Consider the following 20,749-nt stretch of genomic DNA (forward strand, 5'->3'; position numbering starts at 1 on the left):
GGAACATCGTTAACAAACAAAAATAATCGAAATAACTGCGCGGTAGCTCCTGGACATGTTGAATTAAAATTCGGTCTAAATGTGGGCTTCTCAATTGTTGCGTTATTATCTTATTTCGTTTCAATGGCAACTGAATGTACTTTCACCAGAACGTTGCAATGACGCATTTTTTCGATCTTCCTTTGTGCAGGATGTTGGGCACAAAGAACAGGACAGGATGGGCCATACTCTGGCTACACGCCCCGCAGTTGCTAACCTCCCTTGAAGCGACACCCCATTTTACCAAGTTGTACCTGGAGAGGTCCATCTGGGTTCGCAGTCTGTTAAGCGATTTCCAGGTGTGCATTGCAGGTGCACTGGAGGCACGCTATGATGTTGACAGATGCCTATACCTCTGACTGACCCCATATTCGATTTTAGTCGTGACGATACGTACTAGCTGTTACTCGCTGATCTATAAGCACAAACTTTCATGCCTTATTTCACGCCCTTTATTATATATATTTTAAAGTATTGATTATTACTTATTTACTGACAGCCTCAGTGGTCTAGCAGTTTAGCAGACCGCTTTACTTCCAATTGTCACGGGTTCGATTCCTCTCACGGCACGAACATTTGTATTCATGAATATGATTGTTTGTATCGGTCTGGGTGTTTTCTATGTATTGACAAAAAAATATCTTAGTATTTATATCAGTTGTGTAGTACACATAACACAAGCTCTGCTTACAGTGGGACTAGATGGCGCTGTGTTAATTGTACAGGGTTATAAAAAAATATTTATAATCTATATTGCACAAGACAAAGAAAATAATTAAAATGATAAGATTACTTAAAATTATACAAAAGGCGGCCTTATCGCTAAACAATCTCTTTCAGACTACCTTTGCGTAGAGAAATTCAAAATATCTTTATTCATGTATGTCTATTACAGACTCTTATGATATGTCAAATCTACCGTCAGTTCGGAATGATTTCGAGCTGAGAAGAACTGACGAGAAACTCAGCTCGTATTCTTTTCAAACTAGCTGTACACGCGACTTCGTCTGCGTGGAATTGAACTTTATTTTTCTAAAAAAAAAGATTTTTAGGTTCCCTTAGTTACTCTTACATCAACTACCTGCCAATAAAAGCAATCCCGTTGCAATCGCTACAGCCATTTCAGAGATTAGCCGAAACAAACAAACAGACAGACGAAAATTGTAAAATATGATATTTTGCTGTATTCCGGCTAATGGGAACAAACAGACAACAGACAAAAATTTTGAATTTGAATTTGAAAGCAATTTTAAGATAAGAAAAGGGTAGGCTTGCCTTGTCCTTCCTCCGGGTCTAGACTATCTGTGTACCAAATTTCATTAAAATCGATCCCGTAGTTTTAGCGTGATAGCCTGAAATTAGGCTAATTTTTAATACTAATAAAGGATTGTAAGATTGTTTGGTAGTTTCGTCATTTTAAAAACTAGAAGCTTGAAACTTATGTTTTAGGCTGTTGAATAAATATAAATAAATATGACATTCTAAATTTGTAAACACTTAGCATTGTGAGGGATAAAATCAAATAGGGGATGAAAGTTTGTCTGTAAATTCGTCATTTGTGATGCTAGAACGATGAAACTTTTTCTCTGGCTTATTTGGGTCAGATTATTAAATAATTCTTCTTTATTTAGTCGTGGTTCTTCTTTATTCAATTTCACGCGAACGAAGTCGCGGGCACAGCTAATCTTATACATACAAGAACAGCGCTATGGGGATCACGTAGTCACGTAACGCCGTGATATTTTTTTGTTCACACCGGATTCGAACTTACGACGTTTAGAATGTAATTTGAGAGAGTAAAACACGAAGTCATGAGGCTGTTTGTATACATATTTTAGTAATGCTATGAGAAATTCCATAAATGTTTCACATATTCGAACAACTTTGTTACTTCTAGCGCCATCTGTTACGAGTTTGATCAAACAGTATGTCAAGTAGCGACATCTATTGAGAGTTTTTGGTATCTTACGGCTTTATAAGTCGCTTCACTTAGTCTGCGTTTTATTCCACCACCTTTTGCAATATTTTTCATTGCAGCTCCGCTCCTATTGGTTGTAGCGTAATGTTATATAGCTTAAAGCCTTCCTCGACAAATGGACTATCCAACCCAAAAAGAATTTTTCAAAGGGGTGCTAAACTGCTAGATCACTAAGATCGGATATGTATTAATATTTCTATGTAAATGAATGGTAAACAAATTGATGACCCTTCTGATGGTAAGTCACAGTTTTCTTCTATGTACATAAATAGCACTACGAACATAACATCATGATCTGAACCCTGTAGTACTCATTCAGGTGTTGCCATTCTAGAGATAACAGGAGTATCATTATACTATGTAATTTCACTGTCATATACCATCCATCGAACTATCTAAAAGTTTATGTTGGCCTGGTACTTTTCCAGTAGTATCACAAACATCAGTCAAAGTTGTGCCCCCATACGAGCCCTCAGAGGTTGCTATTCTGGAGGAATATAGGAGTGTCATGCCTCTGTACTCACTAATTTCACTGTCATATAGCATCCATGGAATATCTATAAGTTTATGTTGGTCTGGTACTTTCACACTAGTATTACTAACATCACTCTATGTTGTGACCCCCATAGTACCCATCAGGGGTTACCATTCCGGAGGAATAGGAATGTCATGTCGTACTCTGTAATTACACTGCCATATAGCATCTATCAAACTATCTATAAGGTTATGTTGGCCTGGTACTTTCACACTACTATTACTAACATCACTCCATGTTGTGACACTCATACGACCCCTCAGGGTTTGCCACTCCAGAGGCATAGGGAGTATCATCCCTCGGAGTCTGTAATTTTACTGTCATATAGCATCCATCACTGTCTATAATTTTATGTTAGCCTGGTACTTTCACAGGGCTCCCACGAACTTCCGTGACGCCCGTAGTACCTACCCCTCATTACCATTCTGAAGGAGTAAAAATGTCATGCCGTGCTCTGCATCTGCATTTGCTGTATGTGATCCATCAAATCATCTATAACTTTATGTTGGCCTGGTACTTACCTCACAGTAGTATGACATTTACAGCTTAGTAGACCCTACTTGGCGACTAAAAAACTTTAGACGAAGTAAAACATAGACAGACGACTTTGTACAACATTACATATTAGAAATCTTATTCATCAAAAAAACTTATCTAAGTACATCTATATATCTATATAGTACTCATAGTTTGAGATAAGATGGCGCTGCGTAGTATTGCACGCTAAACAATCTGCATTAAGGTGAAATGGACTTTAACGTCCAAAATTTACGATCGAATTTCTTTTATTTTTTTAATAGTCCGTATAAAATTTCGTGATAATGCATTTAATTTAAAAATTTAATGTAGAAGAGTCAATAATCGTCTTTAAGATCTGAAGTAGTCATTGTGAAATGGACTTTAAATCTAAAACTTTAAGAGTCGAATTATCATTAATTACATTCTAAGTTAATGCACTTCATTACTGAGCGTGCCAATGGTAATTAAAAAAATCTACTTTACCTATAACCTTGGCAAGTGCGAGCAATAAGTTGACAAAGTTTATCACAATGGGATAAACCGGCGTGACAGCGCCGAAACACGATCAAAACAATATTGATTTTTATTATACTAGTAGCGCCTCGCAGTGTCATTCGCAGTCTGATTGAGACTTGTACGAAGCCATTTGCATTGTTTTTTTCTGGATTATAATGAAATGGTACCTCTTCCTGCGCTAACGGTTTATACTGGCGGGGCATCAGTGGAGGATGATAGGAAGAATATGAGGTCAGGTCTGTTAGCCCATCTGACAAATTCACTAGGAATATATCACGATGGTTTTCAGGAGGAGCCACGTATAGGTCGACCTAACTACTAGGGGATTACTAGTTCCCATTACTAACCCCCACTAAGTACCCCATCCCCCCAAGTTATCTACATTACCTCATCTATCTATCTTCTGTCGCCAAGAAACCTCTGTCTATCTATCTAAGAAGCTTGATTTTTTTTCACAAACCTGTAGTAGAGTAGAAAATTGCTGTGAAAGTACCAGGATAACATAAAGTTAAAGAGGTAGAATATACGTTATTATGTGACACCTGTGAATACCACTTGCGTTGCCATACCAGAGGAGTAAGTCATACCTCTTACCCTATAACTTTACTGTCACATCTCAACCCTCCAACGAACTTAGAAACACAAGGCTTGGCGACAACAAGGTGAGACTACTGTGTGTCTCTCTCTGTCCTATGTGTTTATCTCTTAAGTAAGTGAGACAGATGTATCCACGCAGAGTATGTTATACAAACTCTACCTCGTTGTTTTTTTTTTATACCACGATGATAGCAATTATTTTATATGAAGGTATCCGCAGACTACCAGCGTCGTGGCACCCCGTCACGACATATGCTGAGCGGGAGACCTATTTGGTACTGTAATTATTAATATAAAAATGTAAATAAAATTAAAAAAATATTTTTAGTGTACCAAATAAACAATTTTCTTTCTTTTTCTTTCTTTCTTTCTTTCAATCAGTGTTACGTTGTTTGTCCATGATGGAAACCTAAACTACTGAGCCGATATTGATGAAATTTTATATGTATACTCGACAGGTCTTTAAATAGGTGGTCATCTATTTTTTATACCCCTAAATGATAAGGGTATAAAAAATTGATACAACCTTTTTATCTAATATATAAAATTTATTGTAAAATATTTCTTTATATTTTTGGCATTACTTGATGATTCGACATATAAATGAAAAATAGTACGTTTTTTTAATGCCTAAACATAAAAACCCTAAATTTTCACCCTTCTACCAATCAACCCCTAATAATAGCAATATTCATGTATATGGCAAAACAACATTTGCGGGGACACCTACTATAAATATAGATAAACTAACCAGAACCTGTTTCTCAATTCCAGGAATCAGATAACCTATGGTGGGACGCGTTCGCGACAGAGTTCTTCGAGGATGACGCCACTTTAACATTAACTTTCTGTTTAGAAGATGGACCTAAAAGATACAGTAAGTATCAATACTTAAATAGACAGAAAAGAATAATAATCTCAGGACAATTCACACAGCGCCATCTAGACCCAAGTTAAGATAGCTAGAGCTTGTGTTATGGGTACTAGATAACTGATACAAATATGTTAAATTAATATTAAAATACAGTACAATAATAATAATAATCTCAGGACAATTCACACAGCGCCATCTAGACCCAAGTTAAGATAGCTAGAGTTTGTGTTATGGGTACTAGACAACTGATACAGATATGTTAAATTAATATTAAAATGCAGTACAATAATAATAATAATCTCAGGACAATTCACACAGCGCCATCTAGACCCAAGTTAAGATAGCTAGCGCTTGTGTTATGGGTACTAGATAACTGATACATATACATAGATTTTTTTTGTAAAAAATATTATACATAAAAAACACCCAGACCGATACAAACAATCATTCTCATGAATACAAATGTTTGTGCCTTGCAAATAACATCTTTAAATAGTATCATTTAGTTTAAGGCGGTAAGTTAACACGTTAGCGACCGCATGCCCATCGGTGGGTCACTCCGCAACGAAAGTAAATTTACACGTTGGTACCGGGTGATCACTAATGGGCACTTTAATTGAAAGAAATCTAGGGTTCTCACCCGTGGGCACTTCAATTGAAATGAATGTAGTGGTAAAGTAATGTCTACCTCAATTTATTGTACACTAAAAACATATTTAAATAATAATATACGTAATTAACAATAAAAAATACCAGTCCCTATGTGAGAAATAAGATTTTTCGATGCAGTGCTAAAAACAGTGAAACAAATAATCTTTACATAGTATAAAAGTTACTGATCGATCCCTCGTCCAATTCAAACGGAGATCGAAATTACGACGGCCTGAGCCGAGGTTCGATCCCCTAGCGGTGCCCACAGACTAAAGTCGTATCCGTCAGGTGGGAGTTGGCCTTCAGCAGCTCCATAAACCCTTCCTTTGGTTTGGAGTGCCATCTCCACTCGCCCCCTATCGTCCGGTGAAGCTGTAAAGGCCAGCTGCGGCCAACAGCATTAGAGTAGTCAGAAAAAAAAGCAGCAAACTAACTATTTATATGAGTTGTCTAGTACCTATAACAAGATCTGCTTACCGTGGCAGGTTACGGTAAGCAGAGCTGTGTTAATTGTCCAGGGTTATTTTTGTAATTTCATCAAAATCGATCAAGCATAGGTGCATGGTAACTAACGTTGTGACAAGAACTCTATAGATACTAGCAGACTCGGCCACGCTGTCGCTAAGATTCTTCAATAAAATAATATTGCGACTATAAATTGAGATGTAAGCTATCCTATCTTTCAAGTTGGATCAAATTGCACACAATGCGCAAATCAAATTTGCAATCGGTTCAGTAGTTTAGAAGTCCATCGCGGACAAACAACTTCACACGTAATTTTTATATATAAAGACTAGCTGTACTCGCGACTTCGTCCGCGTGGAGTTTAACTTTATTTTTCTAAAATATAAGCAGCCTAAGTTACTCCTTATTACATCAGCTACCTGCCAATAAAAGTCCCGTCAAAATCTGTCCAGACATTTCAGAGATTAGCCGGAACAAACAAACAGACAGACAAAAATTGTAACAAAAATATATTTTGGTGTATATACCGTTTTCATATTCACATGTATGTAGTAAAAAACGTTTATTTCAATATTACAAACAGATACTCCAATTTTATTTATATGTATAGATGTATAGATAACTGTATGACCATTCTCACTATATACTCGATGTTATAAGTTATAAACAAGAAGAATATCAGTTCATTAATTTCGTTTAACCTTTGTCCAATCACGTATCAAATATTTTAAGTCACTGCAAGAAGATTAAATTATATATTGCAAACAATATTGTTAGTGAGTCGACTGCATCCGTCTGATAGGGACACGGTGAGTTCTATTTTCGGTTATTTTTTAAATAAATATTAAAAAAAAAACATATTCTTACTTACGTTTATTTTTTTTTATTTATTTATTTTTTTTTTATTGCAATTATTTGCAACAGATGCAGAAGATAATCTTATTAATTTATAAACGCGTAAGTTTGTGAGTTTGGATGGATGTTTGTTACTCTTACACGCAAAAACTACTGAGCGGATTTCGATGAAACCTTACAGTAATATAGCTTATACGTCAGAATGACAGGCTATAAATTTCACGCGATTGAAACCGGGGGTAAAGGTATAATAATAATAATAATAATAATTTTATTTATTTTCACATATTTTTTACTAATATTTATGTAGTCCCTGACTTATGAGGTAGGTATAGAAAATACCCGTGAAAAGTTATAATAATAATATTCTATAAAGAACTGTTACAAAAAGCCGTCATTTTGAATACTTGCCATATTGTAAGAACATTTCTCTCGACATCACATTCATCAGCCTCGTATATTAAACTCATCCACGCTTGGCCAAGGCCCGCGTTTGAACATAAAAGGGGAGATATATAAATAACTAGCTGTCCTGGCATACGTTGTTTTGCCAAATTAAAATCGCTATAAAAAATAGGGGTTGATGATAGAAGGGTGAAAATTTAGGATTGAATGTATTTTTGTATGTTGTATCATAAAAAAATAGAAACTAAAAATTTTGTCTAAAAATAAAATAAAAATTTAGGGATGGACTACCCGTAACATTTAGGGGGGTGAAAAATAGATGTTGGCCGATTCTTAGACCTACTCAATACGCTCACATTTTATGAGAATCGGTCAAGCCGTTTCGGAGGAATATGGGAACGAAAACTGTGACACGAGAATTTTATATATAAGATGTATAAATATGGGCTTAGTATAGCCTGAAATAAATAAAAAAATATTTGTTTTGATTTGTTTTGATAATAAAGTGAGACGACATTGCACTGTCTACCTCCGGCAACGTTTATTATCAGTCAAGTTCACAAAACAAATAAGATAAGAAACAATGTAGTGTCAACTACAAAATTAAAACTAATTAAAAATAATTATAAACAATCTTGAGCTTCGTTTAATTGCTTAATATTATTTTATATACTCGCTGTGCCCGCGGGTTGACCTGCATGAAATTTGCAGCCTATAAGCTATATTGTGTATAACCATAAGCCTAGTCCATAAATTAAAAGTTTATTTATGTAATATTGTAAATGTAATAGTATAAATATTATTATATCATTTTTTATGCCTTGATTTTTTTTTTGTTATGATTATTTTATTGACACACATGCTGGTAACATTAAATGACAATCACGTGAGTAACTGGCTAGTCGCCCCGGCTTCGCACGGGTGTATTATATATATAAACCTTCCTCTAGAATCACTCTATATATTAAACAAAACCGCTACAAAATCCGTTGCGTAGTTTTAAAGATTTAGGCATACATAGGGACGGACAGACGGCGACAGCGACTTTGTTTTATACGATGTAATGATGGACTTTGCTCAGTATATATCATTTAATTTCAGTAATTTTAATTTATTTTCTGTCTTGTTCTAATGCATATATGTTGTCTCATTCCAGCAATAGGAAGGACGCTCATACCGCGGTACTTCCGCAGTATATACGAAGGCGGCGTGTCAGAGTTATACTACACGATGCGTCAGCCCAAAGAATCCTTCCACAACACGAGCATCACGCTCGACTGTGACCACTGCACTATGGTCACGCATCACGGGAAACCGATGTTCACAAAGGTGAGCTCCTACCAACTCATGTTGTCCTGGTACTTGCTGTTACGACCACGTGGTAGGCCACCAGATTGATTATCAGTTCAGTAACGTAAAAAAATATTAGACTGATTTTTAACTTTATTTATATGTATACAAAGAGGAAAATAGATTTTTATTATGGTCTTAATACGGCTGTGACCATTGCACTGTGGTCACGCATCATGGGAAACCGATGTTCAAAAAGGTGAGCTTCTACCAACTCATGTTGCCCTGGTACTTGCTGTTACCACCGTCTGGTAGGCCACCAGCTTAATTCAGTAGTTCAGTCAGTCAGTTCAGTAACGTAAAAAAAATATTAGACTGATTTTTAACTTTATTTATATGTAAACAAAGAGCAAAATAGATTTTTATTATGGTCACTCAATACGGTTTTTTTTTATCATAATAACTTTGCACTCGTAATAACCGTGCAAAGCCAGAGCGCATCGCTAGTATTACAAAAATATCTCAAACTACTAGGCATTCATAAACAAGTGTATATTGTTTGCAGGTGTGTACAGAAGGCCGACTGATCCTGGAGTTCACGTTCGACGACCTTATGAGGATCAAGTCGTGGCATATGGCGGTGAGGGCGCACCGCGAGCTGATCCCTCGGCAGGCGGTCCACCCCCCCGACCACCAGGCCCTCGACCAGCTCACCAAGAACATCACGCGCCAGGGTATCACCAACTCGACACTCAATTATTTGAGGGTGAGTAGTTGTGTTTAGTTTTTTTTTAATATAATGTATTGATGCTCCCGTTTGCACTAATGGTATACAGTCAACTCTCCTATAACGCGGTGAGTGCGTACCGCGTTGTATGGAAACCGCGCTATAAGAAACTCGGATTTAACCGTACAAACCAGGCTAATTCGTAGTGCGTTCTATGGAAACCGTCTACCGCGTTGTATGGAAACCGCGCTACAAGAGACTCAGAATAAGTACAAATCACATCATTCGTACCGCGTTATATGGAGACCAATAAATACAAAAGACAAGATAAATTATAAATTATTTTTATTGAATTGAAGAGTATGAACTCTTCAATTCAATAAAAATAAGGAAATGATGAAAAAAATGAAACAAAAACTAAACTAAAAAACTGTTTTCCAACAAAAACAAAAGAAAGACTTGTAAAATGATGTAATCTTTCAACACTCATCCTCACTGTCAGATATGAGTCGCCTAACTCGCCTTCTTTTAATGGGCAAAATGTCTTCCTCACTTGGTTGATCTTCACATTGGTTTTAAGCGGCTAAGACATAAGCAGAACGTAGTTTTTCTATAGTTCACGCGACAATGTAGTCAAAAGATCACATATATATCTTTCATGTTACAGTTTCGTTAGACACACACACTCATGGCACGCTGTCGATGCGAAACTATTTAGTTAATAGAAGTGGAAGATAGCGCATGAGGAGCCCCACCCGTGAACCACGCTGATATAAACATATCCAGTTAAAACCATTCATTGGGTGCACGGAAAGAACTGATGGGACGTTGTTGAACAGAAACCGCGCTGTAAGAGTACCGCGTTATAGGAGGGCTGTCGCAATTTCAGCTCCGCGTTATATGGAAACCGCGTTCTGAGAGTACCGCGTTATAGGAGGGTTGACTGTACTCTGATACTGATAGGGTAGCAGTGTAGGATTATAAAACACCCGCTTGCTAACGGTATACGCTGGCGGGGCACCAGTTGAGGTTAGGATAGGATGAACGAGACGTTAAAGCAGTTCCATGCTCTTATAAAATAATAAGTGTGATACAGTGAAAGTACCAGGATAACATGAAGTTACAGGCAGTTAGGAATATTTGATACTGTTCATGTATATAGGCGACGGTTGACACACTATATATATTATAGAATCGAAAGTCTTCCATAATGGAATGGTGCACCCGCCTGCGCTTACGGCATACGCTGGTGGTGCATTTGTGGAGGATGATAAGATGAGAATGAGAATCAGTTAGCCCATCCAGATGAAATTACTTGGTTTCCAGGGAGAACCGCGTGGAGGGCAACATGACTAATCACCTCCCGTCCCCAAACAAATGAATAAATAAGCGAATATTGCTTGTCTGATAGAGACTGGGCCATGACATACATGATGATCCCCAGCTTTGCCCTAAAATTAACCCGATATTTAGCCCCTAGGTACTACAAGATTCAGGGCCCTTGAGTTTTTTTCTCTGTTTATTTATATTAGAAGGAAAAATAGTGTAATGTATTTTATATATATTCTGGCTGATCCGCCAATATTATTGCTACGCACAACCATATTATACAATCACCATCCAGCAATGGTATTTCCGAAACGATACGATATTGAAACCTTCAACAAAAGAGCTTATTCCTCTTTAAAAGGGCGACAATGCACTTCCAATTCCCCTGGTGTTGCGGGTGCTCATTGGCGATAGTAATCACTTACCATAAGTGAACCGCAAGCTAGTTTGCCCCCTATGCTGTAGAAAATAAAACTCTTTCTTAGTGTTATAACTGCTCAAGGCAGCGGCAATCATTTAACATAAGTTCTGCCGCAAGCTATTTTGTCCCCTATGCCGTAGAAAATAAAATTCATTATTGGTATTATAATAGTTTGTTTCCTTGTGTTACAGTTATGTGTGATATTAGAACCTATGCAAGAGCTAATGTCGCGGCACAAAGCGTACGCGCTCACGCCGCGGGATTGTCTCAAGACGACGCTCTTCCAGAAATGGCAGCGGATGGTAGCGCCGCCTGGTGAGTTATGCTCTCCTGGTACTTAATTAGATTTTAAGAAATAAAACAATGACAAACTGATTTTACCTAAATGTCATTTAACTAAAGTTAGTAATTCGTTTTATGGTAATTGCGTAAGGTTTTACAACAAATTACCAGAGTCTGTTATAAATCTGCTTGAAAAAGAAATGTCATCTTCCTTTGTAAAAATTTTTATTATAAAATTGAAAAGTTTGTTAACGATAATAATGTTTTATATTAATGTTTTATAGAAAAACTTAAAATTCATAGCGCTGACAATATTACACTAATAATGAGTGCGTAGCGATTTCTATTATGATTATCGCATGCCTCTTACTTGTTATACTGTAATTATTTATATAACAAAAAAATCTATTCAAAAGAGCAACAAACAAGTCTCTTGCTCATTCTTCTTGTGATGAATCTGCGTTCCGGATGAGTGGTGGAATCAAAATATGACTATTCAAAAGAGCTTATAATGAGTTTATTTGAATAAAGATTAATTATATTTCTATTTCTAAATGAGAAATAAGCTATAACATTCACTAGCTGTTTCAATAATTAAAATTTCAATAGATTAAAAATGAAATGGTGGGAAATACATATAAATGTCAGTAGCTAGTTTCAATAAATAAAAATACACAAAATATTAATATGATTTTTTTTTATGTTTCCTCAAAAGTATGTGGAAAAACGTCATATTTAACGTGCATATTTAACAGGCTCGGCTCTATTACACCTCGCGTTCGGCTCGGGCTGAAATTCCGCCTCGTGTGTTATAACCATCATAACGCACTTAATCGGGGATTTTAAATCCACGAAGTAAAGTAAAGATATAATTTATAGGTATACATACTACTAGGGTCATTGGTATTCTATTAAAAACTGAAGGTTTTTTAACCTATGATCCTAGTAGCTTCTTAAATTTATTCTTCTACAAATCACACACTAGTTAGTATAGCCTAATGTTTCTTAACATGTAGTCATATGTGTCTGACGGTAAGAAGTTCTATATGAGCCATGTCAGACATTGTGACGTACGCGATTTGGTAGAAGGCTACGGCAATCACAGATGTCCAACGATACATTTGCATTATGTTTCGAAAGCTTGGGCCTATCAGGAACATAACCTGAAAATTTCTTGGCTTACTACAAACAATAAAATGAAATAAATGAATCCCAGACATATAAGATAGACATGGCTTGTCGAGAAAAACAGTTTTAATATAGGGCCATGTCGGTATAATATATATGTGACATAAAAATTTGAGGTTTCCGGAAATTGTGGCAAAAAAAAAAATCTTGATACATTTTTAAATAAATTATCTAATAAAGTTACTATGGTCCATGTGAAAATTTGTCTGATATCAACGTGGCGATTAATGTGTTAAAAACCTAATATATAATTTCAGAATCGCAACGGCCGGCGAGCAAACGGCGTAAACGCAAAGGCAGCGCGGGAGCAAACGCCGCGCCGCCCGCGCCTGCCAAGAAACGCTCGCCCGGACCCAACTTCAGTCTCGCCTCGCAGGTATGCCGCCCTAGTACACGCTAATAGTACACCCTCTTGACTACAATCCTTAGTGGGGTTGTCAGGGGGAAAGACGATTGTTAGTAATGTAAAATAACCCCATTGTTACCGGATCCAGCTTTAGGCTCGCCTCGCAGATATGCTGCCCTAGTACACTGTAATCATATACCCTCATGACTATAATCCCTAGTGGGGTAGACAAGGGGAAATGCGACTGTTAGTAATGTATAATAACCCTTTTACTAGCAATGTACCCTGCGACAGCTAAGAAACGCTCGCCCGGACCCAACTTCAGTCTCGCCTCGCAGGTATGCCGCCCTAGTACACTCTAATAATACACCCTCTTGACTACAATCCCTAGTGGGGTTATCAGGGGAAAGACGAGTGTTAGTAATGTAAAATAACCCCATTGCTACAGGACCCAGCTTTAGGCTCGCCTCGCAGATATGCTACCCTAGTACACTCTAATAATACACCCTCTTGACTACAATCCCTAGTGGGGTTATCAGGGGAAAGACGAGTGTTAGTAATGTAAAATAACCCCATTGCTACAGGACCCAGCTTTAGGCTCGCCTCGCAGATATGCTACCCTAGTACACTCTAATAATACACCCTCTTGACTACAATCCCTAGTGGGGTTATCAGGGGAAAGACGAGTGTTAGTAATGTAAAATAACCCCATTGCTACCGGACCCAGCTTTAGGCTCGCCTCGCAGATATGCTGCCCTAGTACACTCTAATAATACACCCTCTTGACTACAATCCCTAGTGGGGTTGTCAGGGGAAAGACGAGTGTTAGTAATGTAAAATAACCCCATTGCTACCGGACCCAGCTTTAGGCTCGCCTCGCAGATATGCTGCCCTAGTACACTCTAATAATACACCCTCTTGACTACAATCCCTAGTGGGGTTGTCAGGGGAAAGACGAGTGTTAGTAATGTAAAATAACCCCATTGCTACCGGACCCAGCTTTAGGCTCGCCTCGCAGATATGCTGCCCTAGTACACTCTAATAATACACCCTCTTGACTACAATCCCTAGTGATGTAGTCAGAGGTGTTGTTGACTGGTGGTGAACACAAAACTAGCGTGCTGAGAATATTTAAGTCGCAATTTATTAGATTCGTTATTGGTGCTTCTATCACCAGAGAATCGGGCGAAAATAATAGTAATCTCAGGACAGTTAACACAACGCCATCTAGACCTAAAAGAATTTTTCTAAAGTAAAAGTAGCTTAAGTTACTACTACCTACTTATTACATCAGCTACCTACCAATAAAAGTCCCATCAAAATAGGTCCAGCCTTTCGGAGATTAGCTGGAATAAACAGATGTTTATCTGTTTATTGATATCTGAGACTGACCGAGAAAATTTAAAAAAAATGTTATTTTGGTGTATGTACCTATTTATATTATTATGTATGTAGTAAAAAATTGTGATTTCAATATTACAAACAGACACTCCAATTTTATTTATATGTATAGATAGTATAGGAGACATTTTTGACATTTGAATTATAATGTTATGAGATCCTGTTGTATATATTTTTGTGTCATATTACCATGCCCTTTCATGGCGTCACAAAAAAATTGTAAAAACTCAACCACACTCTGTATGCATGTACATCAATGTAAATCAATAATATATAAATAAATAAATGTTGTATTGTACTCTATTGCAGGACGTGATGGTGGTGGGGGAGCCGTCCCTAATGGGCGGTGAGTTCGGCGACGAGGACGAGAGACTGATCACCCGGCTCGAGAACACGCAGTACGAGGGCGACGGCGTGGAGTGGCCCGCGCCCCCGCCCGCCTCCCCCGCCAAGACTCCGCCGGGCCCGCACTGACGCCGCCCGCAGCCGCCTCACCCCGCTGCGGCCCTGGTACACTTGCTCCACTCGCAACGCGCCCACTTGGATATGTCAGATATAAATAAATAAATATAGGCCTTTACGGATAAATTATAATGTTGGATCTTTTATTTTTGATATCCCCATTTAAAAAAAATAAGATGTTTTTTCAAACACATCAATATTGGAACGAAATTCGAGAAAAATGCTTATTCCTTCTTAATGCAGCCGCCTCACTCCGCTGCGGCCCTGGTACACTTGCTCCACTAGCAAAACGCGCCCATTTGGATATGTCCGATATAAATAAATAAATATAGATAGGCCTTTACGGATAAATTATAATGTATCCAACACTTTTATTTTTCTTAATCCCATTTAAAAAAAATAAGATATTTCCAATCATAACAATATTGAAACTACAGTTGAGAAAAGAGCTTATTCCTTCTTAAAAGGCCGGCAACACACTTAGAACCGCCTCACTCCGCTGCGGCCCTGGTACACTTGCTCCACTCACAACGCGCCCACTTGGATATGTCAGATATAATAAATAAATAAATAAATATAGGCCTTTACGGATAAATTATAGTGTATCCAATCCTTTTATTTTTCTTAATCCCATTTAAAAAAAAATATTTTTTTAAAAAAAATAACCTATTTCCAATCTTAACAATATTGAAACTACAGTTGAGAAAAGAGCTTATTCCTTCTTAAAAGGCCGGCAACACACTTACAATCGCCTCACCCCGCTGCGGCCCTGGTACACTTGCTCCATTTGGATATATCAGATAAATAAAAATAGACCTTTACGGATAAATTACAATATTGGATCTTTATTTTTGTTAATCCCATTAAAAAAAAACTTTATCCCACGTTGTGGAGTGTATAGTGTTTCCGAAGCGATAGAATATTAAAAAGAGCCTCTTCCTTCTTAAATGACCGGCAACGCACTTACAACCGCCTCACCCCGCTGCGACCCTGGTTCACTTGCTCCATTTGCAACGCACCCGCTTGGATATGTCGGACACAAATAAATAAATTACGGATAAATTATTTTTATTATTATTTTGTTGGATTCTTTATTTTTATTATTCCATTTAAAAAAAAAAAGAAAAAACATATTCCCACAATGTGAAATCACCTTCCAGCAATAGTGTTTACGAACCAATACAATATAAAAAGAACTTCCTTAAATGATTGGCTATAACGCACTTACAACCGTCTCACCCCGCTGCGGCCCTGGTACACTTGCCCTACTCGCAATTCGCCTGACTTGGATATATGAGATACAAATAAATAAGTATGGGCCTTTACAGCTAAATTAAAAATATTGGATCCCTTGTTTACATTAAATTCTGAAGAAACTATGCCACATTGTGGAATCACCTTCCAGTAATAACGTTTCCGAACTATTGAAACGAAATTCAAGAAAAGAGGTTATTCCTTCTTAAAAGGCCGGTAATGCACTTGCAGCTGCTTCACTTCGCTGCGGTCCTGGTAGACTGACTCCACTCGCGACGCGCCCACTAGGCCTTTACGGATTATATTCGATCTTGGACTTTTTTTTTGTTAATCCTATTTAAAAGAAATATGAAGATTTTTTTCCAAACATAACCCCATCCCCACATTGTGGAATCGCCTTCCAGCAATGCTATTTCCGAATCGATACTACATATATTTAAACTTTCATGAAAAGAGCTTCTTAAAAGCCCGCCGCATTTGCAATTCTCCTGGTGCAGCGGGTGCGGGTGCGGGTGCGGATGGCGGTAATCAGTTCACATCAGGTGAGTGAGTATCTAGTAACTGTGTCCCATGTTAGGGGCCGTTCGAGTATCTAGTAACTGTGTCCCATGTTAGGGGCCGTTTGAGTATCTAGTAACTGTGTCCCATGTTAGGGGCCGTTCGAGTATCTAGTAACTGTGTCCCATGTTAGGGGCCGTTCGAGTATCTAGTAACTGTGTCCCATGTTAGGGGCCGTTTGAGTATCTAGTAACTGTGTCCCATGTTAGGGGCCGTTCGAGTATCTAGTAACTGTGTCCCATGTTAGGGGCCGTTCGAGTATCTAGTAACTGTGTCCCATGTTAGGGGCCGTTCGAGTATTACGTAAGCAGACTTATTACAATTATTTACCCCACAACAAGCCGTTCACGTGTATGACGTTCGAGACAGCTACATTGCACTCAAAGCCGCTGTTATCAAGTGAAACTTTTGCATTGAGCTTAAAAAAACAACAATTTATGATATCAAATAGATCGGTTTTAATTTTACAAATAACGTAAGTAACGTAACTTATGTTGAACCATTTTCATTCGTATTTCAAAAAAGAGTTCTATAATTTTCAATCCGTATGAACGCACTTTTGATTATCAAATACAAAATCACTTTGTTTCAAATTACGATATTCTAAACGCAGCCGTAGTAAGTCCACAATTCGACATTTGTTCCACACGTCACCGCTGACGTCTTTCGGAGCGTTCGAAACTAAGAATATGTATTAAAAAGTAATTCTTACTTTATAGTTTGAAAAACAGAAAATTAAATAAATGACAGACGGAAGTAGTATCTTATACTTATTTATACAATTAATTTTATATTATATATTTTTAATTTTTGATCTGTCGAAATTAGAACATTAACTTGTCAGATTCATATTGGTATTTACAGAATTTGAAAACGTCAATCACGTTTTTAAGTTTCGAACGTCATCATAAAATACGTGTCGCCCGTACTGTTTGGTTGTTAATTTGTTAATAATATTTTATTTCTTATTTTAGGTCACAAATAATTATTAAAAGACTGCAAAATGGTCACAAAATATATTACGGCTTTATTCTTTATCGCTTTCTGTAGCATTTCATATGCGCAGAGTTGCCAAAATCCTAAAGTTGATGCCGCCTCCTTCACAAGTTTAGATGCCACGGTCGTGACACAAATAGCTTATATCACTGAATTTACACTGAAATGTGACAATCCTCTACCTGAAAACTATGCTCTCTATGCTGAAGTGGAGGGCAGGCCGTTGACTGCAGCGCGTATTGGAGAAAATAAATATCAGGTGAGTTTTACCATTTTACTCGTCAAACACTACTTTCTAAATGAAAGTGTACATTTTTCTACCTATATAGTGGTATTAAAACTCCTATGCAGCAATGATATTAAAAATTTATCCGAGAAATGGCGGTAGAAATATATTGTATTAAAATAGACACAGTGAAATGTAGGTATGTCAAATCAAAATACTGCTAACACAGCAACAGGTTTGGCAGTGTTAACCTGAGACTGGTTCTTCAACCATGCATGAGTTTTTCTGTCTTACCAAACACTTATACAAAGTTTATGTTTTAAATTTGACTACATAAACATCTAAACTCTATGTGTGTCATATCCACTCAAAAAAAATCAAAATATCTTTATTCTACGAACTGATGCTAGTGTTCGACATATCATAAGAGTCTAATAGGTAGGTCTATTAGACTCTTATGATATGTCGAACACTACCATCAGTTCAGAGAACATTATGAAGAACTAATAACTGTCAAGAAAGTCAGCTCTTATTGTTTTCAAATATACTTGTACATGTACAGATTCATTTTTAAATTCAAATTACAGAAAATAAAGTGACCATCTTTACGGAGAATAAAGTGACCACCTGTTGGCATATGTTATTACAATTTTGTCAAAAGGATAAAGTCTAATCAGTATTAAGTTCCCATCTGTGCATAAGTATGACAGATAAGCCAGCCATCATTCATAAACAATATTAGAGGTGGCACCTCGACCTGGCCCAACATGCTGCCACAAGTTTGAAGTTTATAGCGAGCATGACTGTTCACTATGTCATTTATCATATTTAGAGCATAGGCTGTAACAATCACAGTTTGAACTGAATGCTGAAATTTTGTGTTTAAAAAAACTAAGTTATGGCCGTTTTGCACTACTCCAGCAGGAAATTCAGTAATTTATTTGTGGGTACAGTTGTTTGGTCTTTATTGTTACTGTTTTCTCTTTTCTCTTTCAATCTGTTAGTCCACTGCTGGACATAATTGACTCTTGCATAATTTTCCACTGTCTTTGATTCTCAGCGCATCTTGTCCAGGTCTGACCTGCTATCTCAGGCCTTTTTTTCAAATTCTCATTCAAAGCCTTTTGGCAATCTAACAAAAATATTTAATTAAAAGTTTAAATGAAATGTTAGTTATATATGTTGTTACTTAATTCGGCACATCAGTCTGTGAGTCAATGTGTCCTTTAGATACAAAGACTAACAAAGACAAAGACTCCTTTTTTAGTTAGGTTTAATTTTGTTTTTATTGTCTATTGTGTGCTGAGAATGCAAATGAAATAGTTACCTATCTATGTATATAGTCCACCAATGTTTTCTGCTATATTTCAAAATAACAATCCACAATAAAAACATAGCAGGATGCAGATTCCAATTCAACTTTAATATAAAAATGTACTTATGTTACAGGTGTCATGGACTGAAGAACCAACAAAAGCCCGCGCTGGTCTCCATGAGATCCATGTCCTGGATGAGGAAGGTTGGGCGTCTCTGCGCCGTGCCCGCCGTGCTGATCCCGCTGCCACTGTTTCTCCACTATTGGCTATCCAGCTTCAACACCCTGGCAGTTAGTATACTTCTTAACATCTATGATGTCTTGGTATCTAAGGAAGATATGACAAGAATCTAAGCTCGTATTCTTTTCAAATAAATGTTGTACATGTTTACAATAATACAGATTCATTTTTAAATTCAAATTTGGGAGCATATGATATTGCAAAAGAAAATAGTCTAATCAGTGTTCATAACCCGAACAGACTAGTCCCCACAAGCAGCATCCGTTCATGAGTATGACTGATGAGCCAGCCCTCATTGCACTCAAACTTATTAGACACATTGACTAAAAAGGTTGCTCACACCTGTCATACACAATTTTTATTGTTTAGGATGTTTTCTGTTTTTTAGTGGCATAATAGGCAACACTACCCTCTTGCCAAAGAAAAAAAAATGTACTAAATTTATATTTTTAATTTCATTGACAGGCTACTCGGGACCCTGGGTAAACTCGGAGATCCTGGCGACCGGTCTGTCGATACTGGTTGCGTACGTCGCTCTCCGCAACAAAAGCAAAATCCTAGCATAATTTATAGTTTGTTATTTTATATTAAATGAATTTTAATTTTTGGAAACACTCATGTTTTTTTTTCCTGTGACACAGCATGTTGTTTTGAGTCACGTCACATAGTTTATTAGACACTACTGTTCTGTGTAGTATACAAAAATATAATAAAATTCTTAATAGTAAAAAATACATTCATAATTACACTTAACAGTATATGAACTATAAAAGTAAGTGGCCAGTACGTCAGTAACACAGCCCATAAGATACTTTAGCAGTATATATGAACTTAATTTTGTTTAGTATATATTGAATGTTGCACATTTTCGAGTTACATAAGCTCATAAAAAGCATCAAAATAAAAATATCTTTATTGATGTAGGTCTATTATAGACGCTTATGATATGTCAAATCTACCGCCATGCGCCAGTTCGGAGAGAGCATTCGAACTAATAACTGACAAGAAACGGCTCTTTTAAAATGTGCTTGTTCAGGATTATAGATGTACAAAGTCATGCATTTTTCTCTAAAGGAGATATTCTAATCTGCGGCTGTAACCCGAACCGACCAGTCCCCACAAGCTCATCTATATATTTATTATATATATTACAACAGCTTATAACTTTTCGACAAATATCTTCTGTACCTATCATAATTACCAGTTAACATGCTACCACTGAAGTTACCATATTTCCCTAATTACCGGGAATCGCTCATGTCCCGACTTTTGACGTTTC

General features: G+C 37.1%; 2 protein-coding genes across 5 annotated transcripts in view; both read left to right on the forward strand.

Moving 5' to 3' along the window:
* Positions 1 to 15,014, forward strand: part of LOC131840712 (LIM domain-binding protein 2) — a 70,448-nt gene extending 55,434 nt beyond the window's left edge. For 3 of the 4 annotated variants that reach the window (XM_059188902.1, XM_059188904.1, XM_059188903.1), the window contains exons 4-9: positions 4,959 to 5,061; positions 8,591 to 8,763; positions 9,290 to 9,490; positions 11,393 to 11,516; positions 12,929 to 13,047; positions 14,728 to 15,014. In XM_059188902.1, coding sequence (XP_059044885.1) covers positions 4,959 to 5,061; positions 8,591 to 8,763; positions 9,290 to 9,490; positions 11,393 to 11,516; positions 12,929 to 13,047; positions 14,728 to 14,892 — 885 coding nt within the window. In that variant the 3' untranslated portion in view covers positions 14,893 to 15,014. The remainder of the gene's footprint in view (positions 1 to 4,958; positions 5,062 to 8,590; positions 8,764 to 9,289; positions 9,491 to 11,392; positions 11,517 to 12,928; positions 13,048 to 14,727) is intronic. The other variant, XM_059188905.1, reaches the window with a different exon arrangement.
* A 2,577-nt stretch (positions 15,015 to 17,591) lies between these two features.
* Positions 17,592 to 20,082, forward strand: LOC131840710 (translocon-associated protein subunit delta). The gene is made up of 3 exons (XM_059188900.1): positions 17,592 to 17,947; positions 19,364 to 19,520; positions 19,936 to 20,082. The coding sequence occupies exons 1-3, from the start codon at positions 17,696 to 17,698 to the stop codon at positions 20,034 to 20,036; spliced, it is 510 nt and encodes a 169-aa protein (XP_059044883.1). The 5' UTR covers positions 17,592 to 17,695; the 3' UTR covers positions 20,037 to 20,082.
* The last annotated feature ends 667 nt before the right edge of the window (positions 20,083 to 20,749 follow it).

The sequence above is a fragment of the Achroia grisella genome, unplaced genomic scaffold (genome assembly GCF_030625045.1).
Source record: "Achroia grisella isolate CSIRO2021 unplaced genomic scaffold, CSIRO_AGI_Agris_v1 utg149, whole genome shotgun sequence".
NCBI lineage: Eukaryota > Metazoa > Arthropoda > Insecta > Lepidoptera > Pyralidae > Achroia > Achroia grisella.

Coding starts and splice junctions, on each gene's coding strand:
- LOC131840710 (XM_059188900.1), top strand. CDS start 17,696: ATGGTCACAAAATATATTACGGCTTTATTCTTTATCGCTTTCTGTAGC. Junction 17,948..19,363: donor TTGGAGAAAATAAATATCAG/GTGAGTTTTACC, acceptor CTTATGTTACAG/GTGTCATGGACTGAAGAACC. Junction 19,521..19,935: donor CCAGCTTCAACACCCTGGCA/GTTAGTATACTT, acceptor TTTCATTGACAG/GCTACTCGGGACCCTGGGTA.